The following is a 22,812-nucleotide window of genomic DNA, read 5'->3' on the forward strand; positions in this document are numbered from 1 at the left end:
GTCTTTTTAGGGTAAACCCAGACCAGAATTAACTTGGAAAAAGGATGGTGAAGAGATTGATAAGAATCAAATAAACATTCGCAACTCTGAGACTGATACAATCATATTTATCAGGAAAGCAGAGAGGAGCCACTCTGGGAAATACGATCTGCAGGTCAAAGTGGACAAATATGTGGAAAATGCATCCATTGACATCCAGATTGTGGGTAAGTTTGGAGAAAGGAACTAGAATATTCTATCAAAATAGTAAGGTGATTAATTGTCCTTGTCACTAAAGGGATATTGGCTTTACATACAATTCATTCTTTCTTTCTTCTTCTTCTTCTCCTTCTTCATTATTATTATTAATATTATTATTACTACTATTGGTGGTGGTAGTTGTAGGGCTTGAACTCAGGGCCTGGGAGCTGTCCCTGAGGTCTTTCACTCAAAGCTAGTGCTCTACCACTTTGAGCCACACCTCCACTTCCAGTTTTCTGGTGGTTAATTGGAGATAAGAGTTGCATGGACTTTCCAATGAAAAATATTTCACTAAATAGACAAAAGATGAACCTAAACAAAGTTAAACACTAGATGGGCTGTACCTTCAGGGCTAGATAGTTAAAAAAAAAAAAAAGGGTAAATGCAAGTTCATTTGTACTTTTACCCAGAGTTAGTGGAATGAGTTCATTTGTACTTTTACCCAGAGTTAGTGGAATGGAGCATAGATACTTTGTGGGTACTCCCCTCTTTCTTGCACTATATTTTTCTACAGTTCTATAATTGTTGAAATGTCTCAAGAAATAAACTGGAGAGCCAGATGCAATGGGTCATACCTGTAATCCCAGAACTCGGGAGGCTAAGGCAGGAATGTTGTGAATTTGACTCAGCTTGGGGTATATACTGAGACTCTGTCTCAAAACAAAATTTTAAAAAGCCCTAAAAACTAAAAATGGAAAATAGGAAGAAAGGAAGGGAGGGAGGGAGGTTGAAAGGGAAAGAAGGAAGAAAGGAAGGAGGGAAGGAAGGGAAGGAAGGAAGGAAGGAAGGAAGGAAGGAAGGAAGGAAGGAAGGAAGGAAGGAGGGAAGGAAGGAGGGAAGGAAGGAGGGAAGGAAGGAGGAAGGAAAGAAAGAAGGAGGAAGGAAGGAAGGAAGGAAGGAAGGAAGGAAGGAAGGAAGGCAGGCAGGCAGGCAGGCAAGAGCAGAGTTAGGAGAAGCCTTGTTTCCAATCACTTTTATGATCATATTTTAGTAAATCTGTTGAAACTTGAGGGTCTCTTGCCAAAGGGACACCTTTGGTCCACCTCTCTTTGGGTGTGGGGCGGTGCTCTTGATCCTAGGCACTCTTTTCCCTCCGGCTCTACCATTTTGGAATATGTTGGGAGGAATGTGAGGCTGCTTGGTACTCTGGTGTGGCTCCAAAGAAGTGTGGAATCTTGACGTAACAGGGAGCAGAGTGACCTCATAGTGATGTCATGGATTTCTCCTCTAGACCGCCCAGGCCCACCCCAAGCTGTGACTATTGAAGATGTCTGGGGAGAGAACGTTGCTCTGACATGGACACCACCAAAGGATGATGGAAATGCTGCCATCACTGGGTACACAATCCAGAAGGCTGACAAGAAGAGCATGGTAAGGTCTGGCTATCTCTGCTTCTGCCACAGGGGCAAAGTCATATTTTATCAGAGATAACATAGGTGGGGGCTGTGGATCACTGATACACAAGTATAGAAGGTAGGAGATCTGGGCCTCAGAAATGGGCTGGAGTCTGCACATTGCCACTAAGACACAAGTACCTAACCAAATACTTGACCTTTTGGATTCCATTTTCCATATGTATGAAATGTAGAAGACAGAATTCTTTCTCTTGGTGATTCTAAAGCAGCAACTGCAAATGCTCATTCAAACTCCATTCATTCATTCATTCATTCATTCATTCATTCAGTGCCTATGTAGTCAGTCTGGATTCTAAGATTTATACTTATACAAGTATTTCTCTTTGTGAAATAAACATTGGATATTGTGGATTTATAGCTTCAAAAAAAAGAGAAAAAGATAACAGCTATGAAAGAAAGTTTCAAAAAGTCACAGCATGTGAAATGTTCTGAGGAACATACTAAGGAAACAACTCAGGTAAGTATGAGTTAGTGTAACCTCCATTTTATAAATGAGGAAACTGAGACTCAGAAAAGATCAGTGGCTTATTGGAAGAGCACCAGAATTTGAATGTCCAGCTCTTGAATCAGAATCCATTTTGGCTTACCTAGAAGTGAAGGAATGGCTAGAATACTGAGACATGGGGCTGGGAAAGTGGCTCAGCGGTTGAGTGCTTGCCTTGCATGCATGAGGCCCTGGGTTTGATTCCTTAGTACCACATAAGCAGAAAAAGCCAGAAGTAGTGCTGTGGCTCAAGTGGTAGAGTGCAGCTTTGAGCTTTGAGCTGAGGAACAGTGGTCAGGCCCAGAGTTCAGGCCCCACAACTGCAAAAAAAAAAAAAAAAAAAAAAAAAAGAATACTCAGACACACAGTGTGTATGGCCCAAAGCAATCTTAAGGTATCATACTGAATGATACTGATAGAAAGTCTTTATGCGTCTACTTTAGATCTCAATGAGAACTTCGGAAGTTACATTACACCCACAGAAGGGCAAGGGCTGAACAGGCAGTCTAGAGTGACAGGAAGGGATTTCAAGCTGTTTCTTTCTTAGCACAGCTTTTGTTACCTTGGTACATATTACACATTAAAATAAGACTTGAGCCAGGCACTCTTGGCTCATGCCTACAATGCTAGCTACTCAGGAGGCTGAGACCCAAAGATCACAGTTTAAAGCTAGCTTAGGCAGAAAAGTCTGTGAGACTCTTATCTCCAATAATCTACTCAGAAAAAGCCAGAAGTGGTGCTATGGCTCAAGTGGTAGAGCACTAGCCTTGAGCAAAAGAGCTCAGGGGCAGCTTGTAGGCCCTGACTTCAAGCCCCATGCCCAACAACAACAAAGTTTGGCACTAAAATACTTCGTTCTACAAAAGATGCATTCACTGATAGGTAAGTGGATAGATAAGAGACACTATATGGTTATAAAGAAAGTAGTGGCATTACAAGATGACATCTAGAGTATATGAACCTGGCTAGGAATGTGGCTCAGTTGTAAAGTGCTTGCCTAGCATGCGTGAAGCCCTGAATTCCATTCCTAGGTACCATATAAACAGAAAAAGCCAAAAATGGGGCTGGGGATGTAGCTTAGTGGGTAAAGTGCTTGCCTAGCACTCTGAGGCCCTAGGTTTGATTCCTTAGTACCACATAAACAAAAATAAATAAAATTGTGGTTTTTAAAACCAGAAGTGGTGCTGTGGCTCAAGTGATAGAGGGCTAGCCTTGAACAAATGAAGTTCAGGGACAGGGCCCAGGCCCAGAGTTCAAACCCCAGGACTGGCAAAAACATAAAAATAAAAAATAGAGCATAGGAACCTAGTAAGAAAATGAAGAGTACATTACATAGTCAAGTGAAGGCCAATTCTAAAGCATTAAGCCAATGAACTGTTCATTGTGATTGCTCTCCATATGACACTTAATGAATGTAATAAAGCTTCCTTCTTTATTCCAATGAACAGGTGGGCAAGTTGTGATTTTCTTGAAAGGTGTACTTGTTTGTTGCTTTCAGGAGTGGTTCACTGTCATTGAGCATTATCACAGAACCAATGCCACCATTACTGAACTGGTCATAGGGAATGAATATTACTTCCGGGTCTTTGCAGAGAACATGTGTGGTCTCAGTGAGGATGCAACAATGACTAAAGAGAGCGCTGTGATTGCCAAGGACGGTGAGTCCGGAGGGGCGGGGCTGGCGCTGAAAACCCTGGCGGATGAAAAATGGACACCACACAAAGAAGGGGTGTGGTGAAAAGGAGTAAGAAAATAGCCAACCTCGGGGCTGGGAAGGTGGCTCAGTGGTAAAGCGCTTGTCTGGCATGCACGAGGCCCTGGGTTTGATTCCTCAGCACCACATAAGCAGAAAAGGCTGGAACTGGTGCTGTGGCAAAAGTAGTAGAGTGCTAGCCTTGAGCTGAAGAGCTGAGGGACAGTGCCCAGGCCCTGAGTTCAGGCCCCACGACTGACCAAAAAAAAAGGAAAAGAAAATAGCCAACCTCCATTGGAAAATTATGTGTTCAAGGAAACTTGTAGTCTTAGAGGTACCTTTTTTAAGGGAAATTTTATTATTATTGCATTTTAAAAATTATCTTCAAATAGTTGCACAAAGGGGTTTAATCCACCATTCAGTTTATGAGTACAATGCATCTTGATCAATGTCACCCCTTTTACTCATTCTTCCCCATTTCTCCTTATTAGTACAAATTTACAAATATAGCTTTAACTCATTCTCATTTCTGGGCAAATGGACCTAGAAGAGATGAATGCCACAGAGACAGGGAAAAGGAGATAGTTTGGGGATTTCCTTCTGTTACTTTTATTTTTGAACATCTTCAGTATTTGCCATACATGGGATAGTCTCTGTAGAGCAAGAAAAAGGTAACATATCTTTATGATTTCATTTTTATTATGAATCACTCTCCTAAAAACCTTCCTTGTGGTATTTTTACATTAGAACAAATATCTGATCGAAATATTTAGAAAGACAACAAAGTCCTCCCAGTATCCATTTCAGTGTCAGATCACCTCCCTGCCTTTCTGTCTCCAAGGTGACCAGCTACGCATGTGTGTCCTGCAGAATATATGTCATGTCATGTGGCTTTGCTCCAGTTTTCCTAACTTCAAGGAAGTTTCAATCAGGAATAAAGTATGCCAAGAATAATACATCCCCAGGCCAATTTGTATTTTATACATATTTTAATACTATTTTTAAGGTAAAATCTACAAAAATCCAGTGTATGAAGACTTTGATTTCACAGAGGCACCTATGTTTACTCAGCCTTTGGTGAACACCTACGCCATAGCTGGTTATAATGCCACCCTGAACTGCAGCGTGAGAGGAAACCCCAAGGTACTGTGGTTTTCTATCCCGTTATGTAAATCTTAAGAGTTGACCCTAAAGTTCCTCTTTTTTATTTGCCATTTTATAATAAAATATGTTCATTTAATTACATAAGCAAGCATATAATTTTATAAGTAATAATGGCCCTTCTAATTGCTGTGGGGTGTGAGGGAAGTAGACGGTGATGTTGGTGGATAATCATACTAATACTATTCAAATGTACTAGTGGAATTGTTTATATTTCTTTATTAAGGGGTAGATTCTTTTTTTCACTACTAGACATCACATAAGTTTATTTCAGATGTGACAGCAATGATAAAATTGACAAGTTTAATTCTTAACTGCACCAAGTAAACTTAGCCATGTAAGTATTTTTTAGAGTTATTCCCTCCAAAACCTTAGGGAGCTTTTTCTTTTTCACCACCACACAACATAGTTTCCCAATAATTCTCGGTCTGGAGAACTTTCTTTTGGTGAGTAACAACTGCTTGAGAGATACTTCAGAGCTCCTTTCCCCCAAATGAAAACTGATCTGGACAAATTATATATCACATAGCTTTCACTAAAGATTCTTTTCTTTCAAACCTAAATGCAAATACCATTCAGTTCAATTTTAACCTATTTGTCCCAGTATAAACTGTCCTGAAAAACATGATATAATTAGTGATCTTGCAGTTAATAAAACTGTTTCACCCCCAAAGATTATTTATCAAGATAACCAACTCAATAAGGAGTCTACTGATTCACAGGCACACATAGTTTCCAGATTCTACCCTCTTCCAAGGGGTAGATGCTAAGAAAAAGAACACTTAATTTTAACCAAATTGAGAAGTGGAAAATGGAAGCAATATTGTTTCACCTGAAAAATTAGGTGTACATCTTGATACATCAAGAGTCCTATAAATGATTAAATAACAATTACACTATAGTGAAAAACAGAATATAAATGTACTTTGGTAAGGGCTCAGAGAGTTAGATGGGAGAGATTACATCTGTCATATTGTCATTTAAAATAAAAAATAACATGGCATCTCTAACATAAATGCATGCACACATACATGCATACACACATACATATGCCTGTGCATGCAAAACATCCCTGAATGACACTGTTTCCCTATGCATATTTTGAAAAGAAATAGGGAAGCTAAAGGGAGAAGCCACATGAAGCACAGGAGGAAGATGCTAGCCAGCATGCAAATGGAAGTCCTGTTAGTACATTCAAGTGGGAAGGATAAGGAAGCAGATGTAAAGTTTCACCCACAGCTTAGGAACAAGTTCAGATCTGTTTCAGTCTGGGAGTCCTGTCATTTGACCTTGTGGCATTAAAGCTTCAGAAAGGAATAGCGCTGAGGAAAGAGGGTAGTGAGTGAAAAGCCTCCGAGAATTAAGGGATGAGCCTCAAGAAATGCTCCTATTTGAAAGGTAAAAAGAATTGGGCACTGGTGGTTCACATCTAGCTACTCCGGAGCCTAAGACCTGGAAGACGGAAGTTCACTGTCAGCTTAGGCAGTTTGAGACTCCACCTTGTGTTACCTAGCAAAAAGCCAGTTTGGAGGAATAGATCAAGTTAGTAGAGTGCCAGAGTGTGAGGTGCTGAGCTCAAATTGTAGTACTAGCATACTAGTTAATTAACGAATTAATCAACAATACTGAAGCCGAACACTGATGGCACATGCCTGTAACCCTAGCTACTTAAGAGGCTAAGATCTGAGGATTGCCATTCACAGCCAGCCCAGACTCTTATCTCCAATGTACCACCAGAAAACCAAAAGTAGAGCTGTGTCTCAAAGTGGGAGAGCGCTAGAGTTGAACAAAAGAGTTCAGAGACAGAGCCCAGGCCATGATTTCAAGCCCTATAACTGACCAAAAGGATTGAGAGACAGGAGGAGGAAGAGGAATATGTGAAAAAACAAAAAACAAAAAACGAAAAGATGCCATGTCTAGGTTCTGAGAAAGGCCAACTAATATGAAAAGTAGAATTGTAGAGAGAATGTAGAGTGTGTGTGTGTGTTTAGAGGGAAAGTGTAGACAAAGGGAGTGAAGAGTCAGTGATTACAAACATAGATCAGGAGTCCAGGAGAAAGGCGTTTCCTTCCTGATGACTTGAGTCACTAGTGATCTTGGATCACCTGCATGGAGCAAGTGCCCTCTCAAATGATGACAAATACAGAGGTCAGAAGGAGGTGACCTGAAACGCAGGTGTATACCATGTATAAAGAATGAGAGCGTATCAGGAGAAAAAAGAAGTAGAGAAAGTCAGATGGTCACGACACCTTTTCACATTCTCTGAAAAATGCTCAGTGACACATAGTCTTTGAGAAGAGCTGGACCTTGGAGGTCGCTTTTTCAAGTCTGAAAAATAAAGCTAATAGACAAAGTAGTCTATACTGCAGGTGCACTGATGTGAGGATTTAACAAACATCTTGCGCTGAACAGTAGATGTTCCAAACTTGTTCATCTTGTATAACTAGATGTTGCAGACCCATGTCGATCGAACTGAAATGTGTCTGACTCTGGGAAGTTTGTCCTAGAGCCTCCCCGCTGCACAAACATGGCTTCACAACTGCTCATCTGCTTTCTTGCCACGCACTAAGCAGAATTTAATCCGAGGGAAACAGTTGCCTGGGTCACAGTCTATTCTTCTTAGATGTGCTTTTCCTCTAAGCCACGCTTTTAAGTTCTGTCCTCGGATTTGACGATGGATCACAACAGGCAGGTTTCTGATTTCACTTTCTTCCATCTCAACTTCAGCCTAAAATAACCTGGATGAAAAACAAAGTGGCTATTGTGGATGACCCAAGGTACAGAATGTTCAGCAACCAGGGAGTCTGTACTCTGGAGATTCGCAAGCCTAGCCCCTATGATGGAGGCACTTACTGCTGCAAAGCTGTTAATGACCTTGGGACAGTGGAGATTGAATGCAAACTGGAGGTGAAAGGTATGCCATCCAAGGCCTCACACTAACTAAAGTTAGTCAGTCATTTACTGATGGTTCTTCATATAAAATCTGAACTGGTTGCCAAAATGTTTCAATTGGGGTAGGGGCAATGGTAATGGGTGGTGGAAGGAAGGAATAGAGAGAGAGAAGGCAATTTTTTACATTCTGCTTTGGCTCTGCTTTACTTGTTCAAGGATTTTGTTTTTGTCTTTTGAAATTCTCCTTAACTAAAGCAATATTAATTTCGCTGAAATATTGATAAAGTATTGAGCATGATGAGAGTAAATAAAGTCCAAGGGTTATGGCCTTGCTGACATAGCCCATCTATAAAACAGGAGACTACCACAAAACCAATATTGCAGTTAAGGAATTTGCATCATTCTTTTTTACTAAGTTAACTAATCTGTGGAATCTTTTTTTACATTTTTGTGGGTTGGTTTGTTATTTATTATGGGTTGGTTTGTTAAGTTATTGAGTGGTATCATACCCATAGACTATAGTGTATATATATATATCACAAAATTGACAACCAGAGACATTTCATTTCAGAAATGTGGCAACCTAATCCAAGAAAACACATTGGATTTATATCCGAAAAATCTCAACACAGACTGCTGACCTTTTTTTTTTTTTTTTGGTCAGTCATGAGGTTTGAACCAAGGGCCTGGCTCTGTCCTGCTCATTTGCTCAAGGCTATCACTCTACCACTTTAAGCCACAGCTCTACTCCTGGTTTTCTGGTAGTTAATTCAAGATAAGAGTTTCATGGACTTTGCCGCCTGGGTTGTTTTTGAACTATGATCCTCAGATCTCAACCTCCTGAGTGGCTAGGATTACAGATGTGAGCCACCAGTGCCAGGCATAAATTGCTATCCTAATCAATTTTCTTATTAATTGACTCTGTTTTATTCTGAATTTATTCTTTATTTTTATTTTATATTTTAGGTCAGTTGTGGGGCCTGAACTCTGGGCCTGGGCACTGCCCCTTAGCTCTTCAGCTCAAGGCTAGTGCTCTACCACTTAGCCACAGTGCCACATTCTGGCTTTTTCTGCTTATAGGTGCTAAGGAATTGAACCTAGGGCCTCATGCATGCAAGGCAAGCACTCTACCACTGAACCACTTCCCAGCCCCTGAATTTGTTCTTGATAAAACCCTACTTTAAGACATGGTAGAACTCCTACAGAAAATCATCACTTTGAGATAATAGTGACATGATCCTACTGTGTTTTCTATCATTCTTAACTAAACTGTTAGTCTATGTTAATCAAGGTCTTTTTCCTACCTCTTGGCAATGAGGAATTACCATCTCATAGCTGGAAAGAAGACTTTGTAAATATCTATTGAGAAAAAACACAATAAATATTTAGGGTATTTTTTTTAGCTTTCTAAGAAAGTTCTTGAACAAGGCAATATCCTTTTATAAATTTTCTTTTTGTCTTAGGATTTCTATTAGTCCTCAGGCATATGACATAGTAGGTACATAATTGAGTAATAGAAAAAAGTTACTTGTATCTCATAAGGTATATGATATTTTTAGAAAATTTCAAACTATACCATTGGTTTAGGTCCTACATATTTAAACACTGTGGCCTTAAGCTTCTAATTGGCTCTAAATGATGAATAAGGTAATATTTGCACATCTGTTTTCAGATTTCCTGGTCTCATTAGTTCCAAGGTATTATTGACACAAGTTTCAACATCTCCTAAGCAACAACTGTGAAACTACTACGTAGTCATGCTTTGGAAAGTACTAAAGGTTGTCACTGGCATAAAATGATTCTTTTATAAGTGGTTTGATATTTAGGGCCTTACATAAATGCAAACAATGTTATGTTTATAGCTATAATATTATATAGAGTTAATTGTATGTATAGTAATTGAATCAAATACTAGAGTAATAATAGAATACTGTATTCTAATATATAAGTTCATGATGAATTACCAACTGTGCTTTGTTGACAAAAGTTTTTGCTCCTAAAAAGTAAAGCCAAGATTATCTAATATCACAATGGTTTCTGCTAAAAGGTTTCTGATAAGAACTGTGTTAAAAGGTAAGAATGCCAAGTGAGAATAAATAAATACTGGTACACATATTCTAATTCTGCAGTGATATATCAAGGAGTAAATACCCCTGGACAACCAGTCTTCCTGGAGGGGCAGCAACAGGTTTACAAAATTCATATCCCACTGGATATTTCTACTTTCCGTTCCATTCCTCTTACATGAAACGCACTTTGCATGTAAAGCTTGACTTTCTTTTTGCTTTTAATTGTATTTCTTAGCAGCTCATGGCATACGATGTTTATGCCATGAACAATGAAGGCCAAATTGTTCAAGGATATTAAGTCATACATTTTATTAGAAAATTAAACACTACACCACATGGCCCCCATAAATAAAGCCAGAAAGCTACCTTGGAAGATGATCTCATTTTATATAGGACTGGGAAAGGAGGGCACTCCAGTTCAACTTTTCATTTTTCAAAGGCAGAAAGATGTGTCTCTCCTATAAGATAATTTACAGCAGCTTCATGATGAAATTCTGAAACTAAGCATTTTAAACTTGTTAAATTGAAAAAAGAAAAGTAGCCTTGCCTATTTGGTTGAGGGAGGATACAAAGAAATTATCTGAAATCTATTATATGTACAATTTTCTAATTACAAATTCATCAGTAGAACATCTATAACCTATTTTGGACATTTTTAGGAAACCCAGTTTATTTGTTTATTAATATAAAAGGAAAGAAAAGTTTAGGATTCTCTACATGTGTTAATAAACCAGTCGTATCATACATGTGCAATTCATCCCATTTGGAAGAAGTAATAAGAGTTCTTCGGTGCTGGGTAAGCAAGTGATAGAATCTCTAATGTAGATCTATACCTGAGTGACAGTATTGGGCTTCCTGGATTTCCAGAAGTAGTGTCAGCTTTAAAGAGGAAAGAAATAAGAATTCTTCTTCTAAAGTTTTGTAGGTTACACAAAATAGTCACTTTGTAGCCTGAGTTTAAGACTTCCACAACTTCCACTCACTTACACCAGTGCTATGTAATCAGTTCAGAATATACTAGTCTCAATAAGTACACTTGAAAATTTTGCCTTTTGGAATTCCAACATATATATATGAACACTAACATTTGGTATATTGTCTTTGTTTTTCTTTTGTTGAAAAACACGATATATATATGTTGTAGGGTGTTCTTTTTAAAGCTAATGGTTTGGAAGCTTTTATTATAAATATTTATTCACTATACCATCAGATTCGCTTTGTCACTTATTCTGGCACAGTGGTTGTACATATTAATAAATTTTTTCATATTAATGACTCCTTTGAAGTGACTGGATCCTCACCTTTCCTTTTATGTGCTTTTATTTTCGTACATCTTTCACATGACTAAGGATTAATGAAATCTATTCATTATAATCGTGACAATAATTTCATCTCCAACAAGTACTGAACTTTGGTGTAGCATTTTATTAATGCTTACAACTTCTTTCTCTCTCTTTCTCTCTCTCTCCTCTCTTTTCCTTAGTTGTAGCACAGTAAGGATTTTTGAATGTATATTGTCATCTAAGGTAAGCTTTCATATGGTTTTGGCATATGAAGCTTATGACTGTCATAAGCCATACCAAGCCTGTGGAGTATGGCATGATTTTCATTATGTGATACAATGAAAATAGACTCCCCCCCCCCCAAATCACTAACTTTTGTAGCTCTCATTTGTACTCCTGTGTCTTAAGATTAACAGCTATGTTTATTCACCACAACCTCCTGTTGACAGGAAGCATTTTGTTGCATGCAGTAGAGCATGAAGAAAAGCATTTAATGTAGTGCATTCTGGATTCTTTGCATCAAGGAATGGACATGTTCTTAAGTGGCATTATTTCTACCATTATGTGACTTGAATTTTTTTTAAAGGAGAATGACTTTCTCAAATTTGCATTATTAAAGAAGTTTTAGAAATGTTGGAAGAGCATGCTGTTTTTGGTCTGGTCATGAATTTATTAGCAAGTAGTGAAATGCTTCATTAAAAAGGACTATGTAGTTTTGTGGTTAATGGGCTCTCTCCTGGGTGACATTTTTCTTTTTAAATATAATTCAGAAACTCTTAAGGTAGGTATGCAACATTGTTAGGTATTTCTCATACCTTCAGAAAGGATAGACCAGTCTTAATATTTTATTTATTGATTTATTATTTATTTTAAGATAGGGTCTCCCTATGTAGCCCAGGCTAGCTTCAACCCGTTGATTCTCCTGTCTCAGACTCCTGGAGTGCTGGGATTACAAACATGCACCACCATACCCAGCTTCAGTCTTTCTATTTTTAACAAAAGATTTCCATTTTTGTGCTTTTGACTGTTCATAAATGGCCAAAGTTAAAGGGAATGCCTATTTTAACTTCTCCAATATACTTGAATCAAAACCTGTTGTGCTTAATTAGAACATTAGAGTAAGCTAGAAATCGATCTTCCCACTGACCCATTACAGAATGTGCATTTATTGTGTGCCATTTGGTCAGAAACTCGTAATCATCCATAGAAGACTCAGTCACACAACCTTCTCAAGGAGCAATAAGTATCTCTGCCATTTCAGAGTTTAAAGTAAGATTAAACAATGGTAAGGGAAATAAATTGCTATGGATCTTCTGGGAACTTGCTTTACCTTCAGATGTCAAGTGCTTTGAAACCTAAGTGAAGTAAAACCAGGAAGAGATTTCCACGGAAGGACTAAATGAATGTAGGAATAGAATGAGTCACTCCAGGCAGATAGTCCCATACAATTATTGCATCCATTTTCCATATAGAGGGTTTTGATTTTCCCCCCTCCTTTCCTTTCTGTCCCTTTCAGGTGGGCTGTCCTTCTGCAGGCTCCTCTTGCAAGGTGTACCTCCAAACATAATTAATTCATATCTGCGAGACTTACAATCCAGCAACCCCGAGGAATACTGACAGCAAGGCACTGACTCTCAAACCTCTGCTGCTTTGAAATCTGGTTGAAAACCAGAAAACTTGGTTTCTGGTTTCCAACCACACCCTGTGTGGTCATTTTCTTTCTTCCTAATGTTAAAGAGAAATATAATAATAATGTTTGCACAGATTGCCTAAATAAAAAAATTGCAAACCAATCTCATTTGTAGTCAGTGCTTGGGTTATTTTGGGTCTGTGTGTAATCACTGAATTTGACACACACAAAAAAGTGCAAACTAGAGAATACAGAAAAGCAGTTGTTTTAGTTTAAAATCGTCATAGATTTTTTTTTTTTTTTCCTTTTCCCGAGGAGAAATCTAGTACAAAACTGAGTGTCTGTGCCTCACACTTGTAATCCTAACTACTCAGGAAGCTGAGCTCTGAGGATCTTGGGTCAAAGCCTACTAGGAGGGAAAGTTCATGAGATTTTTTTTGGGGGGGTCCGGTCATGGGGCCTGAACTCTGGGCCTGGGCACTGTCCCTCAGCTCTTCAGCTCAAGGCTAGCGCTCTACCAGCGCCACTTCCGGCTTTTTTCTTTTTGCTTATGTGGTGCTGAGGAATCGAACCCAGGACCTCAGGCATGCAAGGCAAGCGCTCTACCACTGAGCCACCTTCCCAGCCCCAGTTCATGAGATTCTTATCTCCAATTAACCACCAAAAAGCTACAAGAGGAGCTATGACTCAGCTGGTACTTTGAAGGGGGAAAAAAAGGCTGAGGGACAGCATCCAGGCTCTAGTACCAGCACAAAATAACAAGACAAAACAAAACCCATAATACAATATATCACAATAGAATTTTTAAAAATCCATCTCTTTTTATCCCCCTGTTGGTTCTAGGGCTTGAACTCTGGGCCTGGGCACTGTCTCTGAGTTTCTTGTGCTCAAGGCTAGTACTCTACCACTTGAGCCACAGTGCCACTTCCGGCTTTTTTGAATGGTTTATTGGAGATGAGTCTCACAGACTTTCCTGCCCAGTCTGACTCTGAACCTCGATCCTCAGATTTCAGCCTCCTGAGAAGCGAGAATTACAGGTGTGAACCACCAGTGCCTGCCTCCCATCTTTCTCTTAGCTATTTTTCTAAATCAGCTATTTGACATAGGTCTGCTTAACCCAGGAAACTATGCCATTTTTCCCCATTTGAGTTCAGTAAAAGTTTACTTTTTAAAAAAATTTTCTCAGCAAAATGGAAAATATAGTCAGTAAATAAATCTGAAGTGTTCATAATGGAATGACACAGCCTTCACTTATGTGTTCAGAGTTCTGTTTTTCAGACAAAACTGAAGCAAAAGTCTGGGCTTCAGGATAAAACCAAACTCAGGTCTGTCCCCTGATCCTGTCTCTGGTCGGGTATTCTGGCCAAATCCCCCAGATCTCCTGCCAGAATAGCTAATGGAGGACTGTTGTAGCCTACAGAGTGAGTTACGGATTTAGATTTGCTGATGGTATCCATTCAATTTGATGGAAATTTTTTAAAATTTCTTTGAGATTAAGTGATTAACAAATTTCACAATATTGTGGGATAGTGATACTTAGCTAAAGTCACAAACACATTTTAACCTTCACAAGGTGAATTGTCATTATCATGATCTATAAAAGCTTGTGAACTCTACAAACTTTGACAATACAACTATGTCTTCCAAATCAGTTGATATGTACATTTCTTTCCTTTTTTCTTAGTGTTAGCTGTTCCCTGTTTCCCTCTTATTCCCTCCCTCCCATTGCTGCCCTTGAGTTGTTTAGTTCATTTTCATCAATGTCCAGTGCAGCTGATGTATTTTTGCACCCATTTTCCTGATTCTGTACCCTCCTCCTAGCTCCCTCAGATGTACATGTATATACCATATGTGAGGTCAACAACACAGAGTCATCTAAAAACCATATGACAAATTAAGAAGAGGTCCTTTGTTTCTTGAGTCCTGTTTACGTTGTCATATCTCACTTCATTTTGAATTTAACATCTGCATATCAGGGAGACCATGTGCCATTTGTCTCTCTGATCTTAGTTTATTTAGCTCAACATGATTTGTATTTTACTATTTTACTATTCCATCAATTTCCATGCAAATGCCAATTTGTTCTTTCTAATGGCTGCATAACATTCCATTGTATATAGGTACCACAGTTTATGGGGTCCATTCATCCGTAGTGGGACATATAGGTTGTTTTCAAATCTTGGCTATTGTGAACAGTGCAGCAATGAATATGGAATAGCATGTGTCCTTGTATCCTGGTTCCTGTTGCTCAGGGTAGATGCCTAGGAGAGGTATGGCTGGATTGTAGGATATATCTCTGTTTAGTTTTTTGAGGAACCTCCAGACTGCTTTCCAGAGTGGTTGTATTAGTGTGCATTCCTACCAGCAGTGCAATAGGGTTCCTCTTTCTCCACATCCCTGCCAGCATTTGTTGTCTGCATTCAAAATATAGGCCATTCTGACTGGGATAAAGTGGTATCTCAGGGTTGTTTTTATTTGCAGTTCCTTTACAACCAGGGATGATGAACTTTTCCTCATGTGTTTTTTTGCTATTTTTATCTCTTCTTCTAAAAAGTCTGTCTTTAGCTCCCTTGCCCATTTAGTGATTGGTTTCTTAGATTTGAGAGGGAGAAACTTTATTTGACCTAGCAACTGAGAAACATTTTTACCATTATGTAGAGTTTTTTTTTCTTTTGTGCTGGTCCTGGGGCTTGAACTCAGGGCCTAGGCACTGTCCCTGAACATTTTTGCTCAAGGTTAGGGCTCTCCCAGTGTGTCCACAGTGGTGGTTGATTGGAGATGAGAATCTCATGGACTTTCCTACTCAAACATAGAACCACGATCCTCAGATGTCAGCCTGCTGAGTGGCTAGGATTACAGGTGTGAGCCACCATCTCCCTGCATTGATAAATAGTATTTTAGATGTTCAGAGAAGTTGCACCTATGGGTTCCTCCTTTAATCTACTTGTTTGTGTGAGGATGCCTAGAGTCCTACCTAGGTGTTATTTTGTCTAGTTATATTTTAGATCTAGCTCCCACATATGAGAGAAAACAGGTGCCATTTGTTTCTCTGAGCTTCGTTTACCTCACTTAGCATGATTTGTCCTTGGTCCATCCATTTCCCTGCAAATGACAATCTTATTCTTTCTAATGGATTAGTAAAATTCCATTGTGCATGTATGCCACTTTTGAATGTGAAACCCAGGGATCTTGAGGGCTTATTGTAATTATGTGTGTAATTCCTACGTAAATATCCACTTTAATCAAGAAATCTATTTACATGTTGTATCTTAGCCAATATATCCACAAAAGACCATATTGGTTCACAAACCAAATTAATGATGTTGTTAAGCCCATCAGCACATCTCTGTAGCCTGGCCTATCACCCAAGCAGGCTGCTGACTCAAATACTGTCAAGTCATAGTCAAATCTGTTAGGCCATTTATAAACACAGCCTGAAGTAACAGTAAAAGCATCCAATAAGAGTTTTGGTTCTCCCTTTATGACTTAGTCTGTATATATGATTTCTTCTACTAAAGGGACTTGCACACTGCAAAGTTCTAATAAGAAAAGTTTATTTTGCAATTGCAAAAAAATTGTTTTAATCGTCAGAAGCTGTCATTGCTAATACGTGTGCTGTGATAGTATTGGCTTAAAATTCAAAGGTGAATAAACCAATTTGGGCCTAATACTATATATGTCTATATACTTTGAATTCCTTCAAGGAAATCTATACACATAGTTATACATGAAGGGCAATGTGTAAACACAGTAGGTATAAAGAGCATTCTAAAACTCACCTGTCAGATAACATGATATGTTTGTTAGAATCAGTGTATGGAGTACAAGACATGCCATATTATTTTGTTTTTCTAAATCAAATTAACTATGACAATTTCTCACCAGCTAGGAAGCTTAAGCAATTCTGTGTCCTCTGTGAATATCCTACCTTTGTCTCCAGTCATAAGGCACACTAGAAACATTCCTTGTGTCCAGAAAAGAAGGACCTGTGGTCTTCAGTCTATACTAGCAATGGCAGAGATACTTGTTCTCTGGCCAGTATGCTCCACTCAAAGACAGATGACTCTGAAACTTCCCTGACAAAATAGACATGGAGTCTTTCAACTATCACCTGATTATTGTATTAGAGCTCTCCTGAGAAACTGACTAAAGTGATTAGATAGATGGATGATAGATCAATCAATAGATAGACCATTGATTTCTGTATTTATATTTCAATAGATTGATTATAAAGTATTGGTCATGCAATGAGAATCTCATGATCTGTCTGGAGATAGAGGAGACCTAGGGAAGCCAGTGGTGTTATTAAGCTTGAGAGACAGAAAGACAGTAACATGGGGCTGGGAAGGTGGCTCAGTGGTAGAGCACTTGCCTTGCATGCCAGAGGCCCTGGGTTCGATTCCTCAGCACCACATAAGCAAAAAGAAAAAAGCCGGAAGTGGCGCTGTGGCTCAAGTGGTAGAGCGCTAGCCTTGAGCTGAAGAGCTGAGGGACAGTGCCCAGGCCCAGATTTCAGGCCCCATGACTGGACCCCCCAAAAAAACAAACAAACAAGAAAGACAGTAATATATTACAATTCTGGGCCTGAAGCCCTGAGAACAGGAGTGCCCAGAACCCTCAGCTGATCGCATAATGCCCAACCATTCAGAGAGGGGGATGTCTGGTTTATTCAGTCCATCCATTCAAATGCTAATCTCTTCCACAAACACCCTCACAGACACACTGAGAAATGTTGTTTACTCAGCTACCTTGGCATCCTGTCACCCAGCTCAGTTGACACATAAAATTAACTCTCACAGCAATGCACCTGCCACATTTTGAGATGTTCTTTGTGAGGGGGGGTACACATCTCTCTTGCTCAGCCTTAGATTTATATAAGAGGAATCTCAGCAGGTTCAAGAGGATCATCCTGGACCTCTTCTAGACACAGCTCCCTCCACAGGCCTATGGGAATGCTCCTAGTTATAACACGTATCACCCAACCCCACTTTTAGAGCCTCTTCTCCAGGTTGTAACACCCAGAAAAAGCACCATGTGACCAGTATTTATATCTCCAAGCCCAAAGAATGACCTAGGAATAGCTGATGGCCAGGAACAGGGGGTAGGAGATGTTATTAGAGCAGGGGCATAAAGCTGGGGCATCTATACATTTACACTGATGAGTCTTCGTATGTGGTTGCTTGTATTATGACTTGATTGGTTTCCTTATTTTTTATATGTATTTATTTTTAATTATTATAAAGGTAATGTACAGAGGGGTATTTCCTTACTTTTGTGAGTGACAATTACTATCCTTGCAACAAAGATCAAGTGACAGCTACAAGTAGGTATTACTAAAATTATTTCTAATGGATCAGAGAAACAAACTCATTAAGGGCATCACCTGCTTCCTGACTGGAAGGGAATCATCACACTCTTAAAGTCACCTGGTGATCTCTGTGTCCTCAAATGCACGGGCCTGAGTAATCTCTGTCCTCTTCTATCTGAAGTAGGTTTCTAGGGACAAAATACCAGGAAGTGACAAAGGCAATTAAACACTCCCAGATGGGGGACTTAATTGTGACTTGGGGCACTGGCTGATTCAAATAGGTCCTTAAAGACAAAACATTGTACTCAAAAGCATCATTGGCCATACCTGCTTTTTCTCCCAAGAAATAAGTTCCAAAAGAGATGCTCTGTTCTTTATAGATAAGCACTTATGCAACTACTCATGGGCAACTGATTCTCACCTGCTTTTATTTGAACCTTAGCTTCATTCCAATCATGAAGCCTAGGAAAACATCTTTAAAAAGACATTATATACCAATTTAAACACACTGGTTTAACTTCTTTTAGGAAAGAAGGAAGGAAGGAAAAAAGGAAGGAAGGAAAGAAAGAAAGAAAAAAGAAAGAACAGGAGGGAGGAAGAAAAAGAAATGAAGTCAGAAAAAAGGAAAAAGAAAGAAAGGAGAGAGAGAGAGAGAGAGAGAGAGAGAGAGAGAGAGAGAGAGAGAGAGAGAGAGAGAGAGAGAGAGAGAGAGAGATTACCAATAACACTATGGCAAAGGAAAAAAACCACTCTCCAGACTTTGTAAGCCATCCTTCATGGAGTATTATGACAAAAGGTCATTGGAAGGGAGCCATGTTTCAAAATAAACCAAAGCTGTTTGGGAATCATGTGGTCATCTGGAAACTTCCAGGCACTAGAGAGCCAAGGAAATGCTTGTCACTCTTCAGACTAAGGGATGAAGTGGCAGAGGGCTCATGTCTACTGGGGGTTATTATGAATTTGGAAGGGTTGGAGGCATGGCTCATGTGGAGAGTCTGACTATAAGCTGGAGGAGTTCAAATCCCAGGACTGCCAAGAGAAAATCTGGAGGAAAGGAGTTTCCTCTAGTGTTCCTCAGTGCCGTGGAAAACATTTTAAAGCAGTAAAATGTCAATTCAATACATAAAAATGGTGTAAAGGATATGAAAAGATTGAACACTTGGGAGGGGTTGATATTTTAATATTGTGGTTCAAATCTAGCTTGAGTAGGAAAGTCCATGAGACTCTTATCTCCAATAAACTACCTAAAAGCCACAAGTGAAGTTGTGGCTTAGGCAGCAGAATATCAGCCTTGAGAGAAAAGCTAAAGGATAATACTGAACCCCGAATTAAAGTTTCAGTACTGTTGAGCACACATGCACATGTGCACGCGTGCGCGTGCACACACACACACACACACACACACACACACACACACATCGAGTGTTAAGAACTGTGTCTCCAAAGGAAATGAACTTCCTTAACCCTCATTGCTTTTGCAATTTTAGGTGAAAAGCACAGTTACCACATCTTAGGGATTTTATTGTGAAATTTAAATTTCTGATCTTGAATAGGAAATAAAGCATTTCTAGAGAGGAGAGCAAAGGTTTTAACCAAATTCATTATGCCACACTGCATATCTAGCTATTCGTATATTTGTAAAGTGCCATCAATTCATAAAATTCAAACTTTATAATTTCAAAGTACAAAATTCTAAAGACATAAATCACAGTGAATGAAATGAAAGAATTTACACCAGTGAACCCTAACATCCACAAATACTCCTCCATGTAGTTCTAAGGCTAAGCCATTGGTGGCTAGATCTCTGAACTCTGCTACACTGAAAATCTTGCTGGGTGATTCTTTTTCTTTTTTCCCCCAAAAATAACCATTATTACTTTAATTCTACACATTTCTGGGGTATGGTGTGTTTATTTGATATGAACATACAACATATAATGATCAAGTTGTTGGGGGTCCAGGTGATATGTTGATTATAATCATACCATTTTCTAAAATAATGAAAGTCAGTGGATTTTGAAGTCATAGACTGACATGCCTAATCTGGCTTCACTGAAACTGTGGAATATTTTTTTTGCCTGAAAGTAAATGTAGGGGATGTTGGAGAAGATTTGAAAAGGAAGTGATAGTTACACAGAGAAATCAGTAAGTGAGACCAAGAGCCTAGTGCAAAAAAAAAAAAAAAAAAAAAAAAAAAAAAAGTCCTTTCTCCCTTGGGAAGACAACCCAATTCAGTTCAACAAGGAAATAAACACTGTTGGAAGCCTAAGATGTTGTAATGATGTAAGGTGTGGCCACTGAAGAAGGCTGGACAGTGAGCAGGAGAGATACCTTTGTGCTAATTTCACATCTTCTATGAGTCTGCAATTATTTAAAAATAAAAGGTTAGCCAAGCACCAGAGGTTCACACCCATAATCCTAGATACTCTGGAGGCTGCAATCTGAATGGGATCTCTGTTATCTCCAATGAATGTCTAAAAAGCCATAGATGTTGCTGTGGCTCAAGTGAGAGCATTAGCCTTAAACACAGAAGCTCAGGGACACTACCCAGGCCCTAAGTTCAAGCCCCAGGATTGGCATTAAACAAACAAAGAAAAAATAGTTAAAGAGATTGGTTTTAGATCGGTGCCTGTACTCTCTGAACTGGGCAGTGAAACAGATGAACACATAAATATATCCAAGGTCTGGATTACAAGGTACTCTTGTCTGGGAGCAGAACCTCTCCTGCTGGAAGAATCTGAAAAGTCATCGTAGAGAAGTTGGAGCTGAAGCTGAGCCTTGACTAATGTGTAGTTTGGTGAGGATGGAAGAAAAGATCCAGTAGAGAACAAATGAACCAAAAGTACAACTAATAGACCTAGGCAACTGGAGCATAGGATTAGAGACAATAGCAGGAAAGAGATGTTTGGGTTGTAAGACAAAACAAAAGACAAAAAACAAGATAGATTGAAAACTGGGTGCTGGTGGCTCCTACCTGTAATCCTAGATACTCAGGAGGCTAAGATCTAAGGATCCAAGATTCAAAACCAGCCCAGGCAGAAAAATTTATAGACTTTTCTCTCCAATAAACCACCAAAAAGTAGAAAGTTGATCTATGGTTCAAGTGGTAGAGCTTCAGCCTTGAGCAAATAAGCTAAGGTAGGTACAGTGCCTAGGCCTTAACCTCAAGCTCCAGTACCTAGGGAGATAGCATTGTTAGCAAAAGTTTCTAAAAGAGGACTTTATAAACAGATTTAGTTCAACCCCAGTACAAGACAGACAGACAGAAAAGAAAAGAAAGAGAGAGAGAAAGAAAAAGAAAAAGAGAGAAGAAAAGAGAGAAAGAAGGAGACAGAGAAAAAGAAAAGGAAAGTATATCCAATGAATGGTTTGGTCTGTTGGTAGCCTCAAACTCAAAACTGTCAAATTTTCTTCTGTAAAGAATCGAGTAGTTGCTGGGTCAGAGTGGCTCAAGCCTGTAATCCTAGCTACTGAGGAGGCTGAGATCAGGAGGACCACAGTTTGAGGTCAGCAGGCAAAAAAGTTCCTTAGATTCCATCTCCAAAATAGGTATCAATAAGCAGGGCTGGAGCCGTGGCTCAAATGGTTGAGTTCCAACCAGTCTAAGTAAGCTCAAAGCCCTGAATTTCAACCCCAGTTTTGAATTTAAAAAATGAGGTAATAAATATTCTAGGCTTTGCAAGCCATCCAGTCTGCCCTAACTGCTAAACTCTGATGAGGGGGGAAAAAAAAACTACATGGCTTTATTCATGGACCTGAGATTTGAATTTCATAAATTCCACATCATGAACTATTGTTCTTTTGATTTTTGCCAAGCACTTAAAAATGTAAAAACATACTTAGCTAGTGGACTGGAGGAAGGGCAGGCGGGCTGCAACTGGCTGTCCCCTTGTTCCAAAATGTTGTGATGAACAGCTCTGCAGACTGATACTGAACCAAAGGAGGATCCAGGAAGTGAGTTTCTAGCTTTTCTGATGCACCGAAGCCTGGAACCACGAAGTGAAGAGACACACAAGCTTATCTCTGATTGTGCAACAGAACATGTTTATGACAGGACGTCCACTGTCCAAGTCATGCATTGTGAGGTAAGGGGCCGGGGCACTGTTCCTTGGCCCAGGGGAAAGGACATGATTGGATTACGGCCCTTAATTCCAAGGAAAGGCTGGTCTAAAAATACCCATCCTTGTTGGTGTCGAATGCTCTGAAAAATAGGCATGTGGGCTTCAAACATTCAGTTCCCGGGTTAGATAAATGTTCTCAAGCCCAGATTTTTTTTTCTTTTTAAGTCTAGTTGCGGAAACCTCACTCTGATTCTCAAAGAGGCTTAGCCCGAGCCGGATGATGGAGGGATCGCTTTCCTCTTTTCGCTAAAACATGTTCATGTGTTTTTACCAGGCAGATTGGGGTCATCAAGCTGGTGTCCAAAGATCCGCGGAATCTTGTCCTCACTCTCAACACGCCAGGCTCTGCAGCAGCGTGGTCCTGCAGGGGTGCGTGGGCACACCGCGAGGCGGAGGAACCATCCAGCCACAGAGACTTTTCCAGGGCCATTAATGAGGCTAAGAAACCGGACCTCGCGGGCAGATGCCAGACGCCTCTGGCAGCAAGAGACACGCCCACAGGTCCGATCTGTCCAA

General features: G+C 39.6%; 1 protein-coding gene and 1 long non-coding RNA gene across 11 annotated transcripts in view; one reads left to right on the forward strand and one right to left on the reverse strand.

The window, feature by feature from the left end:
* Positions 1–13,030, forward strand: part of Mybpc1 (myosin binding protein C1) — a 94,919-nt gene extending 81,889 nt beyond the window's left edge. For 5 of the 10 annotated variants that reach the window (XM_069991210.1, XM_069991232.1, XM_069991241.1 and 2 more), the window contains 6 exons: positions 11–206; positions 1,472–1,611; positions 3,638–3,797; positions 4,839–4,975; positions 7,721–7,907; positions 12,754–13,030. In XM_069991210.1, coding sequence (XP_069847311.1) covers positions 11–206; positions 1,472–1,611; positions 3,638–3,797; positions 4,839–4,975; positions 7,721–7,907; positions 12,754–12,854 — 921 coding nt within the window. In that variant the 3' untranslated portion in view covers positions 12,855–13,030. Of the gene's footprint in view, positions 1–10; positions 207–1,471; positions 1,612–3,637; positions 3,798–4,838; positions 4,976–7,720; positions 7,908–10,014; positions 10,074–11,437; positions 11,481–12,753 lie in introns of all 10 variants that reach the window. The other 5 variants (XM_069991221.1, XM_069991279.1, XM_069991266.1 and 2 more) reach the window with 4 other exon arrangements.
* On the reverse strand, positions 4,969–22,812 carry LOC138805956 (uncharacterized). The gene is made up of 6 exons (XR_011365687.1): positions 22,568–22,812; positions 22,015–22,161; positions 18,251–18,363; positions 10,321–10,412; positions 9,190–9,244; positions 4,969–7,731 (listed from the first exon to the last, which is right to left on the reverse strand). It is a non-coding gene; the product is annotated as an uncharacterized lncRNA (long non-coding RNA).

Source organism: Dipodomys merriami, unplaced genomic scaffold (assembly GCF_024711535.1).
Source record: "Dipodomys merriami isolate MVZ:Mamm:240054 unplaced genomic scaffold, mDipMer1.0.p SCAF_10, whole genome shotgun sequence".
NCBI classification, from domain to species: domain Eukaryota; kingdom Metazoa; phylum Chordata; class Mammalia; order Rodentia; family Heteromyidae; genus Dipodomys; species Dipodomys merriami.